The sequence below is a fragment of the Hermetia illucens genome, chromosome 2 (assembly GCF_905115235.1).
Source record: "Hermetia illucens chromosome 2, iHerIll2.2.curated.20191125, whole genome shotgun sequence".
Classification (NCBI taxonomy): Eukaryota; Metazoa; Arthropoda; class Insecta; order Diptera; family Stratiomyidae; genus Hermetia; species Hermetia illucens.
In genome coordinates, this window is record NC_051850.1 from 152,664,597 (window position 1) to 152,691,464 (window position 26,868).

Here is a 26,868-nt window from a genome sequence, read left to right on the forward strand (position 1 = left end):
GTCGTGGGACCTCTCACCAAGGGAGTTCAGGTAGGATTTAGCATAGTGCAATAACTCCAACTATACTCTATTTATCTCTTTCCCTGATCTCAGCATTTTAGTTTTGTTTTACTGACGAGAGTACAGAGTAGGTTGCCTCAAACCCTCCTCCTTTACCTGGGCTTGGGACCACCATACTATGTTAAAAGCATGACGGAGTTTTAGATGTCCTTCTTCTGTTAGTTCAAACGCTTCATTTCTCCTTGACTCAGCTTCTGTCCATTAATATATGAAATATTGGCTTTTATTCAGAAATATTGCAAATTGCAATAGTAAACTGTTTATTAAATTGCGACCTTTCCCATCTTCCGTCTTAAACTGAATATTCATAAGTAGATATCTAAAGGCATCCAAAAACGCCGAATTTTCATCCATAATTTCAGATTCACGCAGCAGCTTCATATTCTGGGTCAATAGTATGCTTACACGGAAATCATCTACAATGACTGCCCAATAACCAGCTTCGGCAGCTAATTTGCATGTATGACCCTTGAAATTCCGTAATTTGGATTGGATTTTGCGAAATGCACTCCGGACGAGTCGACGGTTTCCTACAGTTGGGATGTTGGAGTAACCGTTCGGGGCGCCAGCTTACTATTATTCAGAGTTTAATGGCCCCCGTCTCGTATGATTTGCATGAAAAACGGTTCAATAGACGCCCTTGTTTTGTTTTTGTACGTTAAGTGCCGAAAAGCTCAGCCTTCGCAAGATTCCGCGATATGTGAAATTTGCACAAGTGCTTTTCACATGCCACTAACACATCCGCACAGTCGAATCGCATGCAATATGGAATCTTATTGAACAATAAAATGAAACTTTGAGCAATTGCGATTGTTTAAATAAACATTTTGTTATTGGGCTTGTAAAAACGATAACAATTTCGAAATCCATTGACCTTAAAAAGTGAATCTATTGTACTCGCGCGTACATGCAAATCGTTTTAAAGAGTTGCATTTTGAGTTTGCCAACATTTTCGGAAGAAGTTTGTGCTGGATTGGATAGTCATGCATAGTTTGTGCAAGCATTTCATGGGTTTTCCATCATTCGTGGCCCAACATTTTTTGGCCGTCAAGGGTGTAAAACTAGCAAAAGAGACCAATAAATAGCCATGATGTAAGCTGAACAGCACCCAGGACGAAGAGGGTAACATTGAGGTCCTGGTTCGCCTTCCAAGAAGAGAAAGCGACCCTAGAGAAATTCTCCACAGAATATTCGGATTCAGATTTCGTCGTTATATAGGCTATGGAATTGTCCATCCTCATGGAAGTGGCCAAAAATTCTTCGGAGATTTCTTCTCTCGAACGCGGCCAAGAGTTGGCGATTTTTCTTGCTAGTTAGTTAGTTTAGTGTGGAGAGCGGCAGCTCCAAGCACTCTTGCTATGCTCCACCAAGCGCGACGATAACAGAATTCGAAGGAATGCTAGGTATGCTAGTCTCGGATGCAAGAAGTCGAAACCCCAAGATCATAGCTGGTGATTTCAACGCGTGGGCCGTAGATTGGGGCAGTCGCACTGCGAACACCAGGGGCCGTATCCTGCTCGAGGCTTTCGCGGAGCTAGATTTGGTGCTTGCCAACACGGGAAACGTTTCCACTTTTCGTGGGACAGGGTCGGGCTCAATAGTCGATCTGACATATGTGAGTACCACATTGGCGAGGAGAATGACATGGTTTGTCAGTGAGCATTATACTCACAGCGACCACCAGGCGATTTTCCTCCAGATCGAATATGGGCCATGCGTCGATGCGTGTTCCCGTGAGGCTGGAAACCGGGGCTGGTCCGTGAAATGGCTTGAGGAGGATGCATTCATAGAGGTGCTATTGGGAGGCCAAAGTCCCGGTGGTGCGGCTACGGAAAAGGTAGAGCAAATGATGGGACGCATAACAAGAGCATGCGACGCTGCTATGCCGAGGCGACAAGTTCTCGCAAAAAGGCACTCAAACTATTGGTGGAATGAAGAGATCGCGGTGTTACGGGATGCATGTTTTCGTGCTAGAAGGATCTGCCAACGATCTAGAGCAAGACCAGACTTCGACGAGAAACGGCTAGCATATGTGAACCTTCGAGGTAGGCTTAAGCAGGCTATACGGGCCAGCAAGCGAGAATGCTTCAAGGAGCTTTGCACAGAGGCAGACCAAAGCCCCTGGGGAACAGCGTACAGGATAGTTATGAAGAAGATGAGAGGGCGAACACCACAATTGACCTGCCCGCATCTTCTGCTTGATATCGTGACGGCGCTCTTCCCCCCGGATAAAGGGGAGCGCAAAAAACACAAGCGAGCACTGGACGTCTACACCATACCTGCGGTAACTGAGGAGGAACTTACGCAAATTTGTCGGAGAATTGGTGATAACAAAGCACCCGGTCCGGATATTGCTCCCAATAGAGCCCTTAAACTCGCTGTTAAGACCAGACCCGGCTGGTTTATCAGCGTGTTTGAAACATGCATGATAGAAGGAGTTTTCCCCGACCGGTGGAAGAGGCAAAAACTAGTTTTGCTCCCGAAGCCGAATAAACACCCAGGACACCCATCAGCATACCGACCGATTTGCCTTATCGACACGGCAGAAAAGATGCTCGAAAGGGTCATCTACAACAGACTGCTCCCTATCATCGAATATAAGGATGGACTATCGGAGCGACAATTTGCATTTCGTCAAGCCCACTCAACGATCGACGCCGTAGACGTTGTTTTGAAGCTGGCTCGAGACGCGATGTCGTCTAAAAAATGCTGCGCCGTAGTGACATTGGACATCAAAAATGCGTTCAATTCCGCAAGCTGGGAGTGGATAAAAAGTTCAAATGGCTAAAACGGGTGTCCCTAGTTACTTGACTAAGCTCCTCAACAGTTACCTTTCGGAGGGGACACTGTGGTACGACACGGATGAGAGATCCAAGCAGTACACCGTCACCGCAGTAGTACCACAGGGCTCAGTGTTGGGTCCTCTCCTGTGGAACGTCATGTACAATGGGGTCCTTGTCCTTCCCGTGCCAAAGGAGGCCACGATAATCGGTTTCGCAGACGATCTAGCTGTGGTTGTCGTCGCGAAAGAACCTGAAGACGTGGAAATGTATGCTAATGAAACCATTAGCGCCATAAAAGCGTGGCTGGAGATGGTTCAGCTTGACCTTGCGGAACAAAAGACGGAGGCGGTCTTGATTACCAATCGTAGGAGAGAGAGGAATACGATTAATATTCGCGGTGGTGGTCACGTCATCACTTCGAAGGCGGTTATCAAATACCTAGGGGTGATGATTGACGCTAAAATCAATTTCAAGGGACATCTGGACTATGCCTGTGAGAAAGCGGCAAATACCAGCGTATCATTAACGCGGATGATGCCTAACATTGGAGGTCCAAGGTACAGTCGCAGATTACTTGTGGACGGAGTGGTTCGCTCCACACTATTATACGCGGCACCAATTTGGGAGGAAGCATTAGCGTGTGAGAGTAATCGTAGGAGAGTGAATATGACTTACCGCTTAGTGGCGCTAAGGGTGTGCAGCGCCTTCAGAACAATATCAGGCGAGGCAGCGTGTGTTATTGCGGTAATGATCCCGATAGACATTCTGGCAAGTGAGACACGCTGCCTGTACGAGACAAGGAAAATGAATCCTCTTGAAAAGGATGCAGAATGCCGAAAGGCGGCAAGGCGAGAGTCGCTGGAGAAGTGGCAGAAACGGTGGCATGACTCGCAGAGGGGTCGCTGGACCCACACTTTGATTCCCCGTATTGAGGAGTGGATCCAACGACGACACGGTGAGATTAACTACCATCTGACGCAATTCCTGTCAGAACATGGCGGTTACAGGAAGTACCTGCACCAATTCAGGCTGGATGATTCTCCCTTGTGTCCTGAATGTGGTTGCACACCTGAGGACTCGGAGCATGTTATGTTCCACTGTCCACGATTTCCCTCAGAAAGGAGGAGTCTGGGAGACTCCCTGAAAACCACTCTAAGCCCGCAGAACATCGTCGGGGAAATGTTGAAATCGGAGGGAAACTGTTGTGCGGTAAACACCGCAATCAAACGAATACAAGTGGAACTGGGAAGAGCGGAGAGCGCAAGGAGGACGCGAAGAACGGAAGGCGTGGTCGCGTAAAGCGTAGTCCACCCCGCGAAGTAATGCTTTGCGGCGGTCCCGCGGGGAAGGAAAAAGGAGAAAGTGGGGGTGGTTTTAGTGGGTGAGAATCCCACACGCTGCTGCAACCTGGCGCGGCAGTGTCTTTCTAAGATTTCTACCTCCATCCATAAAAAAAAAAGCTCCAAGCACTCAAAGGGTAGTATGGGTCCCAGGGCGAAATGTGTATTGGTACCCACGATGGATCATAAAACCTTGGAAACCCCTGCTGAACCAACACCAACAGGTCTACTACCAAACCCCATCTCCACTTCCACGTGGTGATCGCTGGGATTTTTTTCTTAATGAAAAACTGCAGACGGAGCAGGATGAAAGCGAACCCCCGCGCCTAAAAATGGGACAAATTGTACTAACTGGTCTTCCAAATTGGGGGTTGGGTAGGGCTGACAACCCTACACGGAAAACCCATGTTACAAAGCCACAGAAGGAGCCTCGGACAGGATGGAATTTAAAACGACAAACTCGACAACAACGACAACGGAATAACGATTTGCGCATTTTCTCATGGAACGTGCGCTCTCTCTACAGACCGAATGCTAGCCGATACCTTGTCCCAATATAAGGCTGATGTAACAACGTTGCAAGAGATGCACCGTATAGGGACCGGTTTCCTGGAGACGAGCCACTACACCATATATTTTAGCGGCCATTCAGTAAATCATATGCTCGGAGTAGGTTTCTTAGTCAGCCAAAAAGTGAAACTTGCTATTATCGGTTTTGAAAATATAAGCGAAAGGCTATGTACTCTGCGTTTGCAAGGCAAATTTAGAAATATAAGCATCATAAATGCCCCTACAGTGGAGACTGCCGCATACCGAGTAATGTTGTATTCTCAAAGAACGCGGGCACGCGGAAAGACTTATCACAAACTTCCTCGAGCAGAGAAGCGACTTCACAGACGGAAAAAGAAAGCCTGGAAGAACCAGCAGATCTGTGAACAGGGAGCAAAACGACAGACAAAGGCTGCCACCACCAAGTATAGAAGAAACAGTCCGTCCAATTCATCGGCTTAAAAACCATAAGTCGCCAGGAGTCGATGGAATTAGAGCCTAAATGGTTAAATATGGAGGCGACTAATTACACGAGCGGTTCATCAACTAATACTCAAAGTATGAGACAGCGAATCAATGCCTGACGACTGGCAAAAGGGCATTATCTGTCCCCTACATAAAAAGGGAGATATCACGCAGTGGAGCAATTATAGAGGTATAACGTTGCTGAGTACCATCTATAAGATATTCTCCGCTATCTTGCTAAGTCGGATAGCTCAGAATATCATTAGCCCATACAAAAGAGGCTTCACTCGAGGCAAATCAACAACAGATCAGATTTTCTGACTGCGGCAAGCGATGAAAACCTGTTGGAATATGGACATCAGTTCGACCATTTTTCATCGGTTTTAAAGCCACCTATGGCAGCATAGCCAGGGTAAAACTGTAAATGGCCATGAGAGAATTCGGTATCACAACCAAATTGATAAGACTGACTAGGCGGACCTTGACCAATGTGCGAGGCCAGATAAAAGCAGCAGGATCACTCTCAAGACCTTTCGACATCAACAACGGGCTACGACAAGGAGATGCCCCATCATACGCCCTCTTTAACCTGGCCCTCGAGAAAGTGATCCGTGATGCTGAGGTAAATGCAAGAAGTACGACCCTCTTTAAGTCCACCCAATTACTGGCCTAAGCTGACGATATCGACATGGGAGAACGACCCGAGACATACAAACTGCCTTCATCCAGATCGAGCAGGCGGCGACTGGAGCGAGATCTTGGGCTGCACATCAATGAAGGCAAGACAAAATATATGGTGGCAACGTCAGCACCGAAAATCAACCAACAAACAACATCAAATCGCACTGGTCAAACGGAAAGAATAAAAATAGGAAAATACAACTTTGAGACCGTTGATAATTTCTCCTATCTAGGGTCGAAAATCACAACCGATAACAGCTATGATGATGAAATCCGCGCACGGTTGTTGTCAGCTAACAGAGCCTATTTCAGCTTACAAAAACTATTCCGCTCGAAACGTCTCACCATAGGGTCAAAGCTCTTACTGTACAAGACAATGATCTTGCCAGTCCTCATGTATTTCTCGAAGACTTGGGTTTCTTAGGAAGAAAAATTGCGAACTCTTGGCCGCGTTCGAGAGAAGAATCCTCCGAAGAATTTTTGGCCTCCTACAAGAGGATGGACGATACCGTAGCTTACATAACGACGAAATCTATGAGCGATACCGTGACTGTCTGGTTGTGGATAAAATCCGGCTTAACAGAATGCAGTGGGCGGGTCACTTAACCCACTTAACCCCATGGATGAGGATGATCCAACCCGGAAAGTCTGTAAGGGCAATATCTATGGTAGAAAAGAAGACGAGGCAAACCCTGCCTGAGATGGAGCGATGGCGTAGGTCAGGACGCCAGACAGTTGTTAGGGATATCGAATTGGTGGACCTCGACGCAAAACCGGGATGTCTGGAGTTCCTTATTAAGGCAGGCCTAGACCGGATACCGGTTGTTGCGCCGTTGATGATGATGATGAAATTGGTTCTATGATTATGAGTGTCAATCTACCAGCTCCAGAGGCAGCCAGGATATGTAGCATCGGTTTCAAAAGAGTTGAAATGTTTCATCATTGTATTCATATTATTAGAATTATAGCACATAAAATAAATCCCCAGCCGTTTCCAGATTTCCAGATTTGTAAGGTTCTCAACGTCCATCTTGCTGAAATATAGTAAGAAAAGCACTTGCTAACTGAAATAATTTTGAGTCGAACAAAAATCCAGTTAGGTTGCATGACTTTCCCGACTTCACCGGGAGCATTGAGGTTGACAGTATCATATGAAAACTTCTGGCAATCTGTTCGCTTCATGCTCCGTACTTGGCACTTAAGTAGGCTATTACATCTCTTAATCTCTCTTCCTATTTATTGAGGATTTCTTCATTTTAATTGATTTTAGTTGCATTTTCTATAGTTTTTAGAAACTGTGCATAAATTTTGAATTTTCGGTTTGGAATTAAATAGGAAGGTATTCACGAACCGCTTGTTTTTTTCAATAATTGGGTTTTTTTCTAAATTCCTCAGATGAACTGCCGAACGTATTGTCTCAACAGCTCTTTAACACTCCCTATATCCATCCTTTTAAGCCGGTCCAGGTCTCGGTAAGTTAGCTTTGGTCTACCCCGACCTTGAACTTCAAATTCAACGTTGACGTTGGCAATAGCAAAAAATGCATTAAATTTTCATACGCCGTATGTTTCGACTCGTTTTACATACAAATTTCCATTCACCCAAGTCCGGAAGGATGGGATTAAATATAGCAAAATGCACTATGGGCAAGCCTAAATGCAAGAAAAGGGTAAACGATAATTTTGTAGTATTAGCAAATTACTGTGTTAAAATTTTACATATTTAAATGGAAAAGATATTTAGAGTTTTGAGGGAAGGTGCTAAATCGTGAAAGAAAGAAGAGATGCTGCATATTAGCTGATGTAATCTCTCGTCAGATTGTCACTGGGCAAGTCGAATGAAATATTGTGTATGTCATTGAAGCTTGTTCTGGTGATAAAATTTGTAGCACTGGCTCTTTGAATGAATCTTTGTAAGTCAGACCCGGTGGCGTTAAGCAACTTCACTTGCTGAGGTATTTTAAGTGCAGTTCAATATCTTTGCTCTTCTCTACAGCTTCCAACGGTCGTATCACCTCATGTACATATTTATCCCTTTATTTATCTTCTAATGTTTTAATAAATCTTATCTTTTTCAATCTGTGTGAAGATTGCTTTTCCAAATCATTCCTTCAGTTTCGTGTAGAATCCGTGGACCAGAAAATGTTGAGGCCAATTGTTCAACCTCTATTTTGTTTGGAATCGATGAATACTTGAGGCGCAAAAATTTTGAAGAATTATGGATCGCGGAATTCAATAAAAGTTGAGAATGTATTCAGTCGGGAAAGCATGGCCCGGAAAACACTCTCGCGGCATTGTGTTGGCTTCATTTTCCTATGGTATTATAATAATTTCTGATCAATCTAGTTTTGCACTGATTTCAAGGACTCCAATTAGCTGATCTGTTTCCCACTTTGTGTAATAATATGATAGTATCAAAAAGTATAAAGTTCCTGTTTCTGCTAAACAAAAGCTCTATCATTTATGTATATAAGGGGACGAACGTTGATTAATATATAATACATTTGTGTATTATGTATATAGTAAAAGTTCTCCCCATGCTGCCAGGAAATCGATTCTAGACATATGATATAATGTACATATGTGGAGAAATGTATGGTGATTATTGACTTCTGAAGCAATAAACGCCTCAAAACTTTTCTATTCTACTTCAAATAAATTTCCTCAATAAGAACACTGAATGCCAACGGGGAAATGTAACCACTGAATCAACTAATGAATCATCGTTAACTCGCTAACGCACTCGTAAGATATGTATAATTATAGCCACAGCGAATTTATCACCCCAAGCAACAAAAATTGTAATGTGCGATTAAACCAATGAATTATGCATATTAGCTCGGAATAAAATCAAATCAAAATTCCAGCAACTTCCGGATTTTGCACTCTCTGATTTCCAGTAATCAATTCAGCATTTGGTGCATATCACGTAACATTCAACCATAAATTAGTCGCTGCCAATGCAATGGTATCAAGATGCAGCCATTTCTCGGTTTTTTGCTGTCTTCGAGGAGGAGGTGTGCATTTAAAGCAGAAAACGTTATGAATGTGGGTTTATTGAGAAAAGCGCCTGCCACCTTTCTTGTTGAAGTCTTATTTACTATTTTTGCAATAACGAACTTTCAATTTCCGCTTCTTTGTTTTAACAGCAAGCAATAAACTAGCAATGATCAGATTGGAGTTAGGAAAAGTAATCGAGTAAACTTTCTGGGAAAAAAATGTTTGGCATAAGTTTACTATGTTTATAATATTAGTTTTTGCTCTATTATCTGATATTATACCAGCATCTCAGCCTTATTCGAAACGTTTGATTTAATTGCTTTTCCAAGCAAAAGGAAGGATAATTTCCCTTGTCTTTCCTTCTGAAAATTAAGTGTTAATAAGATATCGATCTACGAACTCTTTCGATATTGCCAACAATATTCATATATATATTTTTAAGGTTTCTCCCATGAATTTTTTTTACTATTTTAATGAACCGGCATTTTCAATGTTAACTAAATCAACTTCAATCATTCAGTAGATATATTCCCGCGCCGTATGATCATATAATTGAGTAGCAACATATGAAGAAGGATTGAAATAACTTTTACCGATCGCTACGGCGAGATTGGATGATTCAACTTCAAAATAATTATTATCTTGTTTTGCAAAATTCCTTCAGTCAACTTCATCTCTTTTCCTACTGTTCCCTTTTTCAGAATCAAGAAAGGTCGCTCGGGTGGGTTTGGTGAAAATCCAGGTCAGTTATCTCACCACGTTTAAAGCACTCAGACCACTCAGAAACTTGTGTGCGGCTCATAGCATCCTCTGCGAAAGCCTGTTAAAGCATTTGCTTTTCCAAGCGGGAAACAAATTTTCCATTGTGAAAGTCTTAACTGTTTTTATCTATGAATCGCAGCGCGCTTTCAGTCCACTTAATTTTGGCCGCCCCCCCCCCCTCCTTATGCTTCATATTTCTCAACGATGGAGACTCTACCACATTATCCGTTGCCGCTTGATCGGACACCAGCGTAGTCTCTGCAGATAATTTGTCACTGCGGCTAATTATACTGGCGTCATACTTAAGTCACTCTGGCCAACAAATTTCTCTCCTTTGTCTGCCATTCACTATTCGAGTGCAACGATAGGAGATCATACCAGCCCAATGGTGTTTCCAGGCCAAACACAATGACTACCTTGCATCCGAGAAACACGATTCCTTTTCGGTATCGGCTACGTTACGCAGCTCCGATGGTTGTTCTGCTGTCGCTGAATCGGCGCCTGGTACCGCAAACGGCAACCCCCCACGTGCCTTAATCCCGGGCTCATGACGCTCTAGAGGCCCTCTGCTGAACGGTGCCTCACCAGCCAAACAATGTCCGTGTGGAGGCTCGCTTGCTTCATCATGTTGGACGATATTCTGACTCAAATCAAAAGCAAGACCAATTCAACTCCATCATTTCCCTTGCGTGTGAAACTGGCTAAGGATGGTTTTTCCCACCGAATGATAGATTCCTTCAAAGTGACATATGCCCACAAGTTCGATGCCGTCACCCAATCTTTCTTTTGGCTGCAAGACGTCTTCATCAAAACTTATTAAAGGACTTAATTTCGAGAAAATTTCCTGTCTGCCCGCCTGCCTCAACGACCTTGAATGATTTTTCAAATAGAAGACTCTTTTTACCAAAATATAAGTTGTCAAAGGACGAAGCTGTCAAGTTTGAACTTATCTGTCTTTTGATGTGACAGAGATTGCGTTACACTTAGCAAACGGCGGGAGACCTTGATAGCTGTTAAGTTCGTTTTCCGTGCCGAAAGCATCGTTTCCTCCTTCACTTCCACTTGCGGTTCTATCACAGTACAAGTCATTCCGCCAAACTCATGTCCCTTTATCATATCTTGTGTATATTCTCCCCACCTCAGTCTTCTGCATTAAGATTTCTTCGACATATTATCGGACCGCATAGTCCCCTCTCTTTCTTTCATTCTCTCGGACAACTTAGATTTTCCTTGGCTCTTGTGGCCTACTACTCACGGCTTTCTTTGTCTTCCCAGTACCTCCTCCTACACTTCTTTTCCTTTACTCACTTTCATGAATACGTGTGCCGTCCTCCAATTCAACCTTTCCAGAAACATCTTAAATCGCAATCTTGATCTTGTCTCTCCCCTTTTCCTTTGCGTCTCTAGGAGCCTGTTGCTCTCATTAAATGAGTAAGGGAATTAAAGCACAAAAAAAGATGCAAAAACGATAAAGAACTAACACCGTATACTGCACACAAATGGAAGGAAGTGCTTAGTTATCGGGTCTGTAATTCTATTTGTCGTTACATCTTCCCCACAACAACTTTATTCATGTAGATGTAGGCAAACCAAGGAGTGATTACCGTGCCTAGGGCTGAATGGTAACAACGATTGAGGTGTATCGGGCGACCACTAGCTTCAAATCGCTTTGTCTCAGTAAGGCAGCCAAAAATGAAAAATTTAAAAACAAAAACCCCAAACCGAAATTAAAACTCTGAGTGAAGGGGCAGCCCTTAGCTTAGCGGTGGAGAATTTGAGTCTAAACTCAGATTCTCCACTTATTCAAATGGGAATCAATACAACTGCGACTCAGTTCTTAATGAACGAGTCGGAGCAGGCCCCTGGGCTCAAGTCGACTTCACCTGCCGAAGCTAAAGTCTTGCCCATTGGAAAATATCTGTCTTTGGGTAGAAAACAGCCTGCTCGCAAAGCAATGCCTTCGGGCAAAACGCGATATCATAAGGGCCAAACAAACCATAAAAACAGGGAGATGAGAGAGTGGCTTGGTGCGATTCATTTTCCGTATGACGCAGATCCTGTGTGGCATGGAGATAATGGCAGGCGCTAATGTTAACGCTCACCATATATGCTGGGGAAGTTCCAACATCAAGCCAGAGGATCGAGACTATTAGAGTACCTGGTAAAAACCTAATTGCAGATCCTGAATTTGAGTAACGAACCCACATTCTGCAATGTGGTCAGGCGAGAGCTCATCATCATCACAGTGGCATCACCTGGCATTGCGGTACTTATCGGAGGGTAGAGAATATCAAACAATATCATACTCTCAGGTCACAAACACATTGGTTTCGTAATGAGCAACGACTCCATGTCGGAATCTACAGAAGACAGATTTTAAGACTTACAAAGTGGAACTGCTCTCTCTAGTTAAGACCTTTGGGAGGCGCGTCAAATCCATTGCTAGAATTGTAAGGACAATCCAGATAATCACAACTACTATGAGATAATCTTTTGAATAGAGCCGTCCACGCCGAAGAAGAGTCAAATACAATAGTGATTTGATAAAACAGAGGAAAACGACAAGGGTGCTCCACAACAGAGCTCTAAAGTCTGATTCAGCTTCTGGCAGGCATCGGTGCAAACAGGATCAAAATGCTCTAAGGAAGGGCCCAAGGCTGACTAAAAGATCAATCATGGAAACGCTTTTGGGAGGAAGGCTAGTCTACAGAGTGGGGGGTATACATAAAACGATGAAGAAATGGCAAACCATTTGCTTGAAGTGTACTTCCTAGGCAGCATCCAAAGGAGTATCACTGGAGCGAATAGAATGGTTATTTAACTAATTTTATTAATGCAAGGTCCGGATATTCCTGCTATAATAATAGAGGGAATGGATCTTCTTAATTATATTTTCGAAATATATATGGTGCATGCCTAGCGTATGCTTATATTTTAATCAACTGGATCAATGTAAAGATGATGTTCATTCCCAAACCAGAGAAACCTAGACAGCATTCCATTAGATCACGGCAAAAATGGACATCGAAGATGCCTTCAATTATGTTCCATTCACGGCGATCTGTCATGCAGGATACCAGCATTGAATCGATCCGCTGCTAATCAGTTGGACCCATCACATGCTGGGTTGAGAAAAATGAACATGCTGATCGGACAGAAGTTTATTGAGGCAGGATGTCTTAGGGACTGACAATAGGGAAAAGTTCTCCACTTTCCGTTATGGCTCCTGGAGGAGGCAAAGGTTTTACAGTAGCATTTGTGGACGATCAAACGTGGATTGGTACCCACGATATAGCAGAAAACCTGGGAAACGCCTGTTGAACCAACACCAACAGCCCTACTACCAAACCCTGTCTCCACCTTCAGGTGCTGATCGCTGGGAGGGATTAAGGTGAGTCTCCCGCGCCTAAAAATGGGACAAATTGTACTAACTGGCCCTCCCCTACTTGGAGGGGTAGGGCTAACAGCTCTACACGGAAAACCAATGATACCAAGCCATAGAAGGAGCCTCGGACAGGATAGAATTTAAAACGACGAACTAGGCAACGGCAACGGAATAATGATTTGCGCATTTTCTCATGGAACGTGCGCTCCCTTTAGAGACCGAATGCTGCTGAGCAGCAAGCCGATACCCTGTCTCAATGTAGGGCTGATGTAACAACGTTGGACGAGGACCGGTTTTCTAGAGAAGAGCCTCTACACAATATATTACAGCGGCCATCCAGTAAACCATGTGCTCGGAGTAGGTTTCTTAGTTAGCCAAAAAATGAAACCTGCTGTTGTCGGTTTTGAAAATTAAAGAGAAAGGCTGCTTCCCAGGCAAATTTTGAAATATAAGCCTCATTAATGTTCACGCAGAGGAGACTGCAGAGTCGGAGAAGGATACCTTCTACGAGACAGTTGACCATATCCCCGAAGTCTGTCCAAAGTATGATACTAAAATCATACTTGGGGATTTTAAAAGTCAAGTAGGAACGGAGCCCGTACTCAGGCGATACGTCGGCTCCCATAGTTTGCATCAAAATACAAATGATAACGGACTGCGAATTATTCAGTTAGCAGTGCCACACGAAATGGTTGTTGGAAGTACTTGGTTTGCGCAGAAAGCGGTCCAGAAAGATACGTGGGCCTCTCCAGACGGGACCACTTTCAACCAAATTGATCACGTGTTGATCGAACGCCGCCACTTGTCAGCCTTGATGAATGTCAGAAAATATAGGGGGCCAATATAGACTCAGATCACTATCTCGTTGGCATGATGCTCCGAGCTCGAACAACAAAACTACCCAGAATCCCCTCTGACAATTAGGTGAGAACTAACACTGAAGCCATCCACAACATGGCCCTCCGCAGCACCTATAAGGGGGAAATGGACGCCGCAATAACCGCAGTCAACAGAGATCCTGGAGATGAAGCATCAACAAATGATCTTCACACTCACCTGAAGAATGTTATCATTGATACGGCCACAAAGATACTTAGCCCCAGTCGCAGAAAAGTCGGAATGGCTGGTTTGACGATGATGAATGTAAGCTGGCAACGGAACGGAAGAATACCGCATACCGAGTAATGTTGCATTCTCAAAGAACGCGGGCACACGCAGAGACTTATCACGAACTCCGTCGAGTGGAGAAGCGACTTCATAGACGGAAAAAGGAAGCCTGGGAAAACCAACAGGTCTATGAACTCGATAAGTACAGGGAGCAACCGCACCAGGCGCGGAAGTTTTACCAACAAGTCAGCAGGATGAAGCCTTATACACCTCGATGTTCATCCTGCCGAGACAAAGAGGGAAATCTGATTTGCGACAGAATGGGCATATTGGAGCGATGGGTTGAGTACTTTGATGAACTACTGAACAAACAGAGCATCGGCAAGTTGGAGGTCCCGCCAACTGAAGACGACGGACAAATACTGCCACCACCAAGTATAGGAGAAACAGTCCGTGCAATTCATCGGCGAAAAAATCAGAAGTCCCCAGGAGCCGATGGAATTACAGCCGAATTGGTTAAAGATGGAGGCGACCAATTACACCAAGTGGTTCATCAACTGATGCTCAAGGTATGGGACAGCGAATTATTGCCTGAACACTGGGAAAGAGGCATTATCTGTCTCATACATAAAAAGGGAGATATCACACAGTGCAACAATTATAGAGGTATCACGTTGCTGAGTACCATCTATAAGATATTCTCCACTATCTTGCTAGGCCGGATAGCGCCATACGCTCAAAACATCATTGGCCCATATTAAAGAGGCTTCACTCCAGGCAAATCAGCAACAGATCAGATTTTTTCTCTGCGGCAAGCGATGGAAAAACTGTTGGAATATGGACACCAGTTGCATAGCCAGGGTAAAACTGTACACGGCCATGAAAGAATTCGTTATCCCGACGAAATTGATAAGACTGACTAGACTGACCTTGACCAATGTGCCAGGCCAGATAAAAGTAGCAGGATCACTCTCAAGACCATTGGACGTCAACAACGGTCTACAGCAAGGGGATCTCCTATTATGCGTCCTCTTCAACCTGGCCCCCGGGAAAGTGATTCGTGATGCTGAGGTAAATGCAAGAGGTACGATTCTCCACCAACTACTGGCCTATGCTGATGATATCGACATCTTGGGAAGAATGACCCGGGAAGTACAAACTACCTTCATCCATATCGAACAGGCGGCGCGAGATCTTGGCCTGCACATTAATGAAGGCAAGACAAAGTATATGGTGGTAACGTCAGCACCAAAAACCAACCAACCAACAACATCAAATTGCACTGGTCAAACGGGAAGAATAAAGATAGGAGACTACAACTTCGAGACCGTTGATAATTGCTCCTATCTAGGGTCGAAAATCACAACCCCCCAAACCCAACCAGCTACGGTGATGAAATCCGCGCACGGTTGTTGTCAGCCAACAGAGCCTATTTCAGTTTACAAAAACTGTTCCGCTTGAAACGTCTCACCATAGGGTCAAAGCTCTTACTGTACAAGACAATGATCTTGCCAGTCCTCATGTATTCCTCGAAGACTTGGGGTTCTTAGCAAGAAGAATTGCGAACTCTTGGCCGCGTTCGAGAAAATAATCCTCCGAAGAATTTTTGGCCCCCTATATGAGGATGGACGGTTCCGTAGCCTACATAACGACGAAATTTATGAGCGATACCATGACCTTGAAGATGTGGATAAAATGTGGCTCAATAGGTTACGGTGGGCGGATCACTTAATCCGTAGGGATGAGGATGATCGAGCCCGGAAAGTCTATAAGGGCAATATCTATGGTAGAAAAGAAGACGAGGCAGACCCTGCCTGAGATGGAGCGATGGACCGCCAGACAGCTTTTAGGGATATCGAATTGTTGGACCTCGACGCAAAACCGGGATGCCTGGATTTCCTTATTAAGCCAGGCCTAGACCGAATACCGGTTGTTGCGCCGTTGATGATGATGATGATGACATTATGCAGGTTAGCATTTATCCTTCTACCTAAATTCATCTTGTCTCGCGAGAAAATCCCTGCTTACGCGCGTTAGGCCTTGTTAGAAAGAAAGTTAAACATCGATTTGTAAATTTTATAAAGGGTTGAATGTCAGTTCAAGTTTCTCGCTTAAATCTTTCGTTTTCTAATTTCTTCAATAGAGTCGCATCTTTGTGGAAACTCCACAAGTAAAACAATTTTGGGTACCGAAGGTCAGTTATAGTCACTAAGGAACTCACATGTATTACACAATGTATTTCTTATGTTTCTAAACCGTTAATTGCTGCCTATTCCTTCTTTGCAGACATTTCTAATAAAGATGCATCGGTTGCAAACGCAACAGACTTCAATCACTTCCATGTTCCGTACAAGGTGCGAGCTTCAAAGTCTGCTTCGTCCACTTTACAAACTGTAACCAGTTCAGCTATCATTATGTGCCACTCCATAAAGATAAAAGCTATCCAAAGCTGAAGCATGCAGTGCCAGTATAACACCTGTTCATCTGTTGATGTTGTTGTTTTGGTATTGCTTCAGCTAAAGGTACTCCACTCACCTGCATTCCGCTCAGCAAAATAATCACGAGAAAAGTTTATATGAGCGGATTTAATGTTCTTGTTGCTCGGCTTCAATGTGCTCAGTAAATTGTTGAAAATATGTTGCACAGATTCAGCCATGGTAAAATATGTTAGGTTCAGACTGAGCGCTGAGCTGAATGTGCTACTCCGTGGGTAATCTCTCATGCGATTTAGCCAGGTGAGACCCAGGTTAGCTGGTTTCACCTGAGCCCGCGTTGGAGTAGTTGTTGATGGACCGCGGTTGCGCGAATGTTGATTGTGTGTCTCCTCTCGGTTGTTCGTTCGTTCAAACAGTGAAAATCCAGAGCTTTAAGTGAAAATCATTGACTACAGATCTGTGGCGGACGTAATGAATGGAAAATGGTGAACAAGTGTAATATGTGCTGAGCTATTGCCTCTAAAAATTATATGGAAATGTAAACAAAAATCGTTGGTTTTGAATAAAATCTGGAAATCAGTGATTTGTTGTGAGATTTTGGTGAATTTTTGAGGATTACCCAGTGAGCGTTTTGGATAAATCTTGGATTACAATAACCACTTTGGATTGCTGATTTAACTTTGGATATAGGAACGCTAAGCTGCATCTTATGCGGTTTAATGTAAGTTTTTCGATGCATGATGCGCTGGTACTCTGTCATGCTGCACCTTCAGTGCATGAGGTGTTGAGAGCAAAATACGCTTGCAGTTTAGTAATAAGCTTGTGGTACTATACCGAGTTGGGTAGGTGTGCTTGGAATTCGAATGTAGGTCTGACTGAAGTCGTAGCATCTTAGCTTGAGCTGCTTGTTGTGAGGTTGCAGCTTCTATCGAGGACGCCATAAACCTCTACATGAAGATTGAAGTGATGCAGATACCCCATTGTTTTGATTAGAATTAGCACAACAGCTTTAGGTAAATCTTTGATGATGCTTTTTGCATTTACCCACTTTTATGGTTGCTATTGTTGTTAGTCCGCCAGGTGCTTTTTTCAATGACCGTTTTTGCTCTCCCTGCCCGCTCAGCTGTTCGGCGGTCGGCACTCAAGTCTTGGCGGTGCTCAATGGCCACGGGAAGCGTGACTTATGAAATATGGAAATGCTCAAGTATGACCCAAGGGCGTACACCCGTACACTTCGGGAGGAGCACAAAATATTTATTCTACGCTAGTGATATTGTCTTTGATATTTACGTTATGTCGCATGGCGTAGCGCATATATAGTATTGGTATCTTATGGGGAAATCTTTTGCTGTGACATTGTTGAGTGTTGAATTTATATGTTTGTCACGATTTTTTCACAATTATTTTTGGTGTCTACCTCTTTTCGGTATGTGTATGTAATTTTACGCTTCTCAGATATTCAACATTTGGATTGGATTGGATTTGCCTGGTCTTCATTGTCGCTATTGTTTCACCATTCGGGATGGAGTAACGTTTAGAAAACCAATTCATGGTGTTGTCTGTGGGGGCAGGTGGGCAACCTAATATTGAAGAGCTTTTAGTTTCCAGCATAGAGACGAATATTGAAATGGCATCGTGATATGATTTTGAATAATATCGGAATGTGTCTATGCATCATGTTCGGTATGTTCATACCGCTTAGCGGTTAATATGACATTTAGTTCCATAGAATTTTTTTGTAATAGCTAAAAATTCAGATTGCATTCAAACTATTTTTAGGCATTGTAGAGATGAGAGGCTGTGCAAAAATGCTGATCTTGGTTATCGGTTTGGAATCAATTTTGGTTTGGAGTAGAATTGACGAATCATGAATTTTTAACAATTTCAATTCTTAGTGCTTCTTCTGTTTGCTCCAGTCCATCTAACCCAATTTTCGTACTTTTTCTTTATAAAGTGCTCCAGTCAATATAACATAAAATACTATTTATCATCAAATACAAGACCATAGTCATCAGTAAATGCACGTGCTTGGTCAGTGTTTTGTGTTATTTATTGACTCAACCAAGTTCACCTACGGATGCTCTGAATATAGAATAAATTAGAAGGCTGTAACCGATTCATTAGATTTTATCGTACACCATATATGTGGTTATATTACGTATCTGATGTGAAAAAGTAATTAAATTCACATGGGAGATTAGCATCTTCACGTGGCTTCTATCATACTTCTTATAGTGGTATTTCCAATTATATTATACAGTTGATTTTTTAAAATGTAGATACATTGATTTGATTAAAGATAGATATGGTTGGCGTGATCAAAAGTTTCTGCGTTTTTCATAGCTAAGAAATAATTTGAAGGCAAAGGACTACCCTGCCATTGTAATTCTTCTCGGCTTTTCCTTTAAAAACATATTAGTATATATATATATGGTTGCCCTTTACCCCTTGGTGAGATATAGCGCGAAAACCATACCTATGCACCATCGCTCGCAGTTACCTGAAATACACTTCAGCTTCCCCACGACTTCCCAAGACGCTCGAACTTTTGTTCTGCGTCAAGTGCCTTTAGGCGACCCACTCGTCGGTCATCTTGGAAGAGTGAATTCCGCAGCATGACATAGTTCGTAATGCAATTGTCGCCCCTGTTAATGTGTAACCTATTCACTGCCACTTTCGCCTTCCGATTAGAGTGCGTACAAGTGACAGGCCTGGGCGTCGACTAAGTTCTTTGTTTGAGATAGTGCCAGTACATTCCGATGATACAACGCAAACAGGTATTGACGAAAGCATGGAGGTTGTGAGTGACAGTGGAGTTCACTTTCCATGTGCTAATCCCATATAGCAACACAGTCAGAACATTAGCATAGAATACTCTCAACTTGATCTTAGTGTTGGGATAACTGAATTTCCAGATTTTAGACAGGGCAGCAAAAGCGGATCTAGCGCTGTTAATGCGTCGGGCAACATCTAGTTTTAGTGTTGCCGTCGGAAGAATCCACATTTCCTTGATATACAAATTACTCGGATGTTCGGTCTATTAATGCAGATAAGGAGAGGGCGAAGGCCCGTCAGACTGAGAACCTTGGTCTTGTTGGTGTTTATCTACAGTTCAACTCTACTTGCCTCTCTTTTCAAATCCAGAGCCATTCGGCCAAGGCCCATGACCCGGTGTTTGAGGAAAGATGTCATCCTCCATTGAATTCCTCCAAACCCTCTGGACAAGTCAGCATGAAGAACGTTACCGATTATCAGAAAAGATAATATTGGCCAATGAAGAGGAGGTGAAGCGAAATCTAAATTTCGTTGATGTGGTCAATGTAGGAGGATCCGGAGCGGAAACCAGCCTGCTCTCTGTCTTGTTGGTGTTTATCTACAGTTCAACTCTACTTGCCTCTCTTTTCAAATCCAGAGCCATTCGGCCAAGGCCCATGACCCGGTGTTTGAGGAAAGATGTCATCCTCCATTGAATTCCTCCAAACCCTCTGGACAAGTCAGCATGAGGAACGTTACCGATTATCAGAAAAGATAATATTGGCCAATGAAGAGGAGGTGAAGCGAAATCCAAATTTCGTTGATGTGGTCAATGTAGGAGGATCCGGAGCGGAAACCAGCCTGCTCTCTGTCGATCAAGCTTTCGAGATGTTTTTTGATACGTTTCAGTATTATTTCAGGTATTATTATTGCGAAGGCAGGAGCCCTCCAATTGTCACATTCAAAACGGGTTCCCTTCTTTGCGATCTTGACGATCATCCCCTTCTTACGAGTGGAAGCAGTAACTGTAGGTACAGCAATAAATATCTCTGCCGGATGACGGTCAAGTCAAGCGACTTTACCCCTTTGAGCGCATTGATGGCTGAAATGATTTCTCTTCTGCTTGGAGAAACAATCCGTATACGCATGTTACGGTGACTAGACATTTCATCTACAAGAGAAGGAAACTCATCGGATTTAATACGGTTAAGAACCATAGTAAAGTGTTGTTTATATCTCATAAGTTGTTCATAATCGTGGGTGAGAAGTTGACCGTTAACGTCCTTCACAGGACCATCGGAAGTTTTTCGAAGACATGCAAGCTCCTTCGTGACGCAGTATAGATTTCTGAAGTTATTGCGATTTGTGGCATCGTCCCTCACCGGCGCAGTAGTAAATTCAAGAAAGTAAATCCTATTTGTTTATAAAATGAGCGTGTTGAGTATGGAGACGACTGACCAGAATTCTACATTTTTTTCTATTTACTGATCGTTTCCTCAGTACTTGTTTTGTTTGATAAAAGTAGTGGTGTTTTTGTTGAAATATACAAGAACTTTTATTCTAGTGAAACATATGTTCCTCTAGACTAAATCGTGCAGCTACTCATCCCCTTTATCCTATTCCGTTTGCTGCCAGAACTAGCTCATCTGAAGAAAGTTCGGAATTTCTTTTGGTCATAAGTTTTGTTCGGATAGAGCCAAGTGATTTTAGGCATCAAAATGATTCGTTGCATGCCACGCGGCCTCAATTGTGCTGAAGACTCTAGAACGCATTAGTTTTTTGCCATCAATATGTTTCATATTGCTGATTGTTCCCTTTCTTAGCAGCTTCGATTGAATGTTGTCCGTGCCGTGGTTCAATCTGTTACTCTCTGGTCCCCTTAAGATCGCCAAGCTCTCTTGCTAATCTGGCTTTCTACTGTTCCCGCACTCCTTAATAACACATACTTTGTCTCATCTGATGCTGCGTCCTACCTCTCTGATGTGCCTTCCTTCCTGGTCGTTTCCGCTTCCCTCCTTAGCGTATTCCTCCTGAACTTTCCTAGTTCATCAGTACGAACAGGAGATTTTTTTGGAAGCAGATTTTAGAGAGCAAGCAAAGGGCAACAGCGTAGTAGAAGTGTTCGAGGAAAGATGACATCATCCATTAATTTCCTCCATGTTCTCTGGACAAGGCAGAATGAAGAACGTCATCGGTAACAAGGAGAAATAATATCGGCGACCCTGGCAAACTCAAATTCCTCCGAGATTTTACCTCGATGCAACACGTGACATATTATGCCATTATCTCGCTCTTATAATGGCTATCAGTTTGTCAGGAATGCCCCTCCTACGTAGAGCATTCCAGAGATACTCCCTGTTCACGCTTCCGCAAGCTTTCTAAAAATCGATTAAGACGAGGTGCTGCGAAGATCTAAACTCTGCGCGCTGTTTCAAAGTGATCCGTAGGCTGACGATGTAGTCAATGCAGGAGGATCCAGAGCAAAAACCAGCTTGCTCTCTGTCCATCAAGTCTTAGAGATGTTCTTTGATGCGTTCCAAAATTATTGTAGCCATTATCTTTACGATGGCAGGGAGCATGCAGGTACCCCTCCAGTTGTCACACTTAAAACGGGTGTCCTTATTAGGAATCCTAACGGTCATCTCTTCATTTTACTTTCTGGGAAAGGTCTCGGATTCTCAACATTTCCTTATGATCTGCAAATGCAGGTGCAACGATAAGCAACTCTGCGGGAGACCGTCAAGCCTAGCAGTTTTACTCGTTTTGAGAGCATCCACGCCATCAGGGTTTACATACATACATACAAAAGGGGAAGATATCGTTTAGCATTCTCCGAAACTGGTTTTAGTTTGAATATCAGTTGCGGTGGGGGTCATTTAAATGAAGGAGCCTGTCCCACTCACACTACTTAACGGAAAAATCTGAAAAAATTGCTGTTCGTCGGCCCTGTATTGATTTGAAGTGGCTATTTATTTCTTAACATAGTTTCCTTTTGGCTCGATACACTTGATCCAGCGATGCTCCAACTTCTTTGGCCGGTATGAGAAATATATTTCCTGAGGTCTACAAAATAGGTCTCTGTGGCGGCGATGACCTCTTCATTCGACTGAACTTTGTGCGCGCCTAGTAACTTTTTAAGTTTGGAAATAAAAGCAAATCGCAGCGGGCTAAATCTCGAGAATACGGTGAATAGGATAGCAGTTCTGTGCAGATTTCTTATGCACAAAATTGCATCCAGGGTATGACCCACGCGATCCTTTTTCATGCCTACTGTCTCAGCTATCTCGTGCACCTTAAATCGGCGGTCTGTCAATATAAGATCCTGCATTTTTGTCACGTTATCCTCCGTGGTAGCCGTTTTCGGCACGTGGTTCATCAAAAACCGAAGTGCGACCACGTTGCAGCTCGTTGAACCAATTTTTTACGGTCGCCATCGCAGGGTCAGGGTCACCATACACAGAATCCCAACGCTCTTTGATTTCGCTTCAAAAAACATAAATCAAATCGCCGAACAATATTGCCCTTTTTTCTATTTTTCTAAAATTCGCGGACACACCCGCTTCTGTACGTGGTCAAACCAAAACTACGAGTCCAATTCGGCTGGGATTTTGGCAGTGGTTGTCTACGAGAATGCACTACACGATAGTGAATTTATCTTTCGATAGTGGCTATAACGGGCGGTAAGGCTTATTGGATGGCCCTCGTAACTATACCTTCATAGGTATGTTCTTCAGGGCAGAACATCGAAAGCCTTCAAGCATTTGTATATTTAGCTAACGTTGTTTTTGCCGATGATAGCAGAGCTTCTGTCCATTCGGTAGTGGATACAGCTCATCCAACACGGACTTGCCATTCCTCTCGGTACTAGGCTTGATCCGAGTTGAGGCGAAACTTTAATAAATCACCATCTAGCATATCAAACCATAACTGTTTCGGTCGGTCGTTGGGCCACTTCCCATCGGTATTTATGTGAAGGCAAATCTTAGCTAGCAGTTTCTGATCAAGGGCAGGACACATGACCAGATCGTCAAAAACTCTTGCAGCCCCATATCGATTGTGAATGCTCTGATTTTGAACTCGATCATGTTATGAGTGTTATGCCATTAGTTCAACGCAACATCTTCGTTGCCATTACCGCGAGTTCTTGTTGTTCAGCCAGCACTCCAAACCATTCAGAACCACAGGGCAAACAACGTTGCGTAGAACTTGGATGTGAGATATTCATTGATGCGTCAGTCACGAAAGATAACAGTTGTGGAACGTTATTTCATCCCGGTTACGCTGATGCTTGAAATATCTTCATGGCGCAGCTCATCATATGTTGAAAGCACTGGTCTATGATACTTAAATTGTTTAGTCCTCGACCGCTGTAACTGACAGTGGCACACCGGCTTTATCGAGGTGGGTCATCAATAACTCTGCTGTATTTAGAATTAGTTGCAAACCATACTGCATGAGACGAGCGTTTCCACTTTCGACAAGCTGCTTAATAACAGCTTTGTTGTGAGATGCTTGGGAAATATAATCTGCAGAGGGCAGCGTATATGGCGCTGGACATTGAATACATGGGATTTACAGTATCAATCACAAGAATGAAGGGAAGTAGGGAGGAGGCAAACGACTTTTTGATCAACGTTGCTAGAAACATAGAGCGGTTTTACCATTTGGAGAAAAATTCCCGCCCTCTGGGGAAAATCTGAGTTCATGGTGAAAATTTTGGGGACCCCCTATTACCTTATTAAAATCGGTTTACTGTCTGTCTGTCTGTCTCTCTGTCCGTCACACGCATTTTTCTCGGAGAAGCGATTGATATCAAATTTGGTAGGAAGATGGGAACTGTGAACGCCCACGCATATAGTGAGTTACATCCCTTTACGTCGAACTTAAGGGGGGGGGGTCCCCATACATGCAAAATGGGAGTGTACATTTTTTTTCATCAAATATAATCATATGGGGTATCAAATGAAAAGTATCGGTTAGTACTTTTCGAAGCTGGTCTTAGTTTTGACATTTGTTGGAAAGATGGGGAGTGCTGGGAGCTGAAAGTGATAATTTTTTAACGGACCAATTCTCAGAAACTACTTAACCGAAAAATCTGACAAAAAGTGAAGGGGCTGCCACTGTATGGTCCCTAGGCCCCAAAATAGCTTCCATACCGATACGTGTTCAAATAAAGTTAATAATAGTACATTACTATAATTTTTAGTAATTGACAGGAAAAACCCCCTTAAATTACTCCTAGAATCACGAAATTTTGCAGTAATGTAAGTTACAGCATACATCCTGGTGCAAATCGCACTATTACTAGCAAAGTTATAATAGGTCAAAGCTGTCACTTCTATGCAAATCCAAGACTCTGAATGTCAATATCATTTGAATGTAGATATTCTCACATAATATATACATATATTACGTGTTACTTGCTAGTGGGACAAATGCACACTCAAATCTCTTTATAAAAGAAATACACAAAACCTAAACCTAAAGCGTCTAGCTTCCGGTTTCCCGACTTGTTTTATCTAAATTTCTATACTAGGCCCCCGAAAAAAAACTCCAATCCTGGGGATATTTCTGCATTAGAAAATCCGCAGCATGTGTTGCACCAGTAGTTCCACAATTCTAGACAAACCCCGCTTGATTGTGGATAACGTAGCCATTCGTTTTCTCCATCCAGAAATGCAGAAGTGCAACTGTCAACACTATTAATGCTACCGATTTTTCAATTTTATCTTCGATGTGATGATGAAATTATAATACCAATAGTGATTGCTGGAGCCCCCCGCATTGATAAATGTATTTGCAAATAGATGTGTGTATTTTGCAACCAAAATTATCATATAGTGAACTGATAAATGGCGGTTTGTTAATTTGACTCCAAAAAGTTATGTGTCTACGATTAGCGTCGACTTTTAGGCACTATTTCCTTGATATCGTTTTTTCAGTCAGCAATGATTTCCAAAAGTCGATAAAAAAGATCTACCAATATTTAAAATGTTTTTACCCACAAAGCTAATTATGTATTAAATTTGTGGGGATTGTAACCTTTGTACAAATTTTCCAGTTAGATAAAATCTTTCTAACCTTTCAGAAAAAAATATGATCTGATAACTAAACTAATAGAACAGCGAATATAATGCGGTGTTTGGCCAAAAATCTAAGATCCAAAATTATATCTCACGTTCGAAAACCATTTATTACAACTCGATTCAATCCAAGTACGAAATAAATGATTTAACACGAGCACGCACACCAACTGAAAGCCGGCATTTTGCATTAATTTTAAGATATCATCGAAACCGGTTTAACAAAAAATTGAACAAAAAAACCTCCAAAGAAATCATTAGCTAATTTGTGGTTTCAACTACCAAACAATGAATCAGCGATATTAACTTAATTTTTCTCCCTAGTTACAAAAGACTGCGCGGAATTCACTAAATAATTCATGTTTGCGTTTTCCTTCAAAACTTGCAAGTCAATGGTGGTTACCGTATCCTTTGAAAGTCTGCAATTTACACATCGTCTTCATTAACAAAAATTGGCCAATTGATCCACCACGTGATCTAATGAACTCAGCACGCAATTCTTATGAATCATTTAAGTATAATATAAGTAACACATAATACAGAGCCGGCATTCTTAACTAGGCGCTATTGTGGCAGATACTTTGCCTGATTAAATGCCAAATCGCCAGATTTGAATATCTTGTTGATTGGGCTGGAGAAATTCCCCCGAGCTCACGTTTTGACTTCCTCGAGTTGGCGCGACAATGGGGGAAAATTTATTGCAACAGATACGCGCTATTAGATATTTTTAATCGGATGGTTTCCTTACAAATTTAGATATAGTAGGAGACGCTTTTTGACATTTGTGAAATATGAAGATGTTTGCAGATCAATGGTGAAACGAAATTGAATGTTTAGATACTTTTCTGAAAAAAGTTGCGTGAATATTGTTAATAGCTATGCGTTGCGGAATGTTGGGTCTTATATTTCACGTTTGTGGCATTTGTAAATTGATTACTTGATAGTAAATTGAAAATTTCCTCATAAGATATGCCGTTTCCTATGCAATTCTGAATACATGAATGCTGAACATATTGGTCAAGCCTAAATTGACAGTAATAAAATTCAATTTTTGAACGAATAAAGGTAAATGGCGTTAGTTAGATAATAGATACTAAATATCTTCAATCATACAAATTTAAAAATACCATTAGGAGAGCAATTATACCAAAACTTGAGGAATCTTCGAAGAGTATGACTCCAAGTTGTCTTAGCTGTATGATTTTTTGTTTGGTTACATATGGGCTCATACCTTTTTAAGGTTTTGTGTAAACACGCAGCATACGTAACTGCGCTTTTCTGGTCTCCTCTGCCTTTCGCAGTTTGCTCTGGATAGATACGACCATGGAGTTGATCGCATCCCAGTCTTCCTCACATGTTAGCATTCTTGGCACCAGATTCTCTGGTGCGAGCACCTCTCCTAGAGTCGCTTCTAGGTTCTTCCTTTCCTCCATAAACCTTGAACAGTGGAAGAATACATGCTCTG

At 42.7% G+C, this 26,868-nt stretch overlaps 2 protein-coding genes across 2 annotated transcripts in view; one reads left to right on the forward strand and one right to left on the reverse strand.

The window, feature by feature from the left end:
- Positions 1 to 16,463: 16,463 nt before the first annotated feature.
- Positions 16,464 to 16,887, reverse strand: LOC119648597. Its single transcript, XM_038050367.1, has 2 exons — positions 16,667 to 16,887; positions 16,464 to 16,615 (listed from the first exon to the last, which is right to left on the reverse strand). The coding sequence occupies exons 1-2, from the start codon at positions 16,851 to 16,853 to the stop codon at positions 16,464 to 16,466; spliced, it is 339 nt and encodes a 112-aa protein (XP_037906295.1). The 5' UTR covers positions 16,854 to 16,887.
- A 33-nt stretch (positions 16,888 to 16,920) lies between these two features.
- Positions 16,921 to 26,868, forward strand: part of LOC119648843 (mucin-5AC) — a 303,326-nt gene continuing 293,378 nt past the window's right edge. The window contains exon 1 of the mRNA XM_038050718.1: positions 16,921 to 17,287. The gene's annotated coding sequence lies outside the window, so the exon portion shown is untranslated. The remainder of the gene's footprint in view (positions 17,288 to 26,868) is intronic.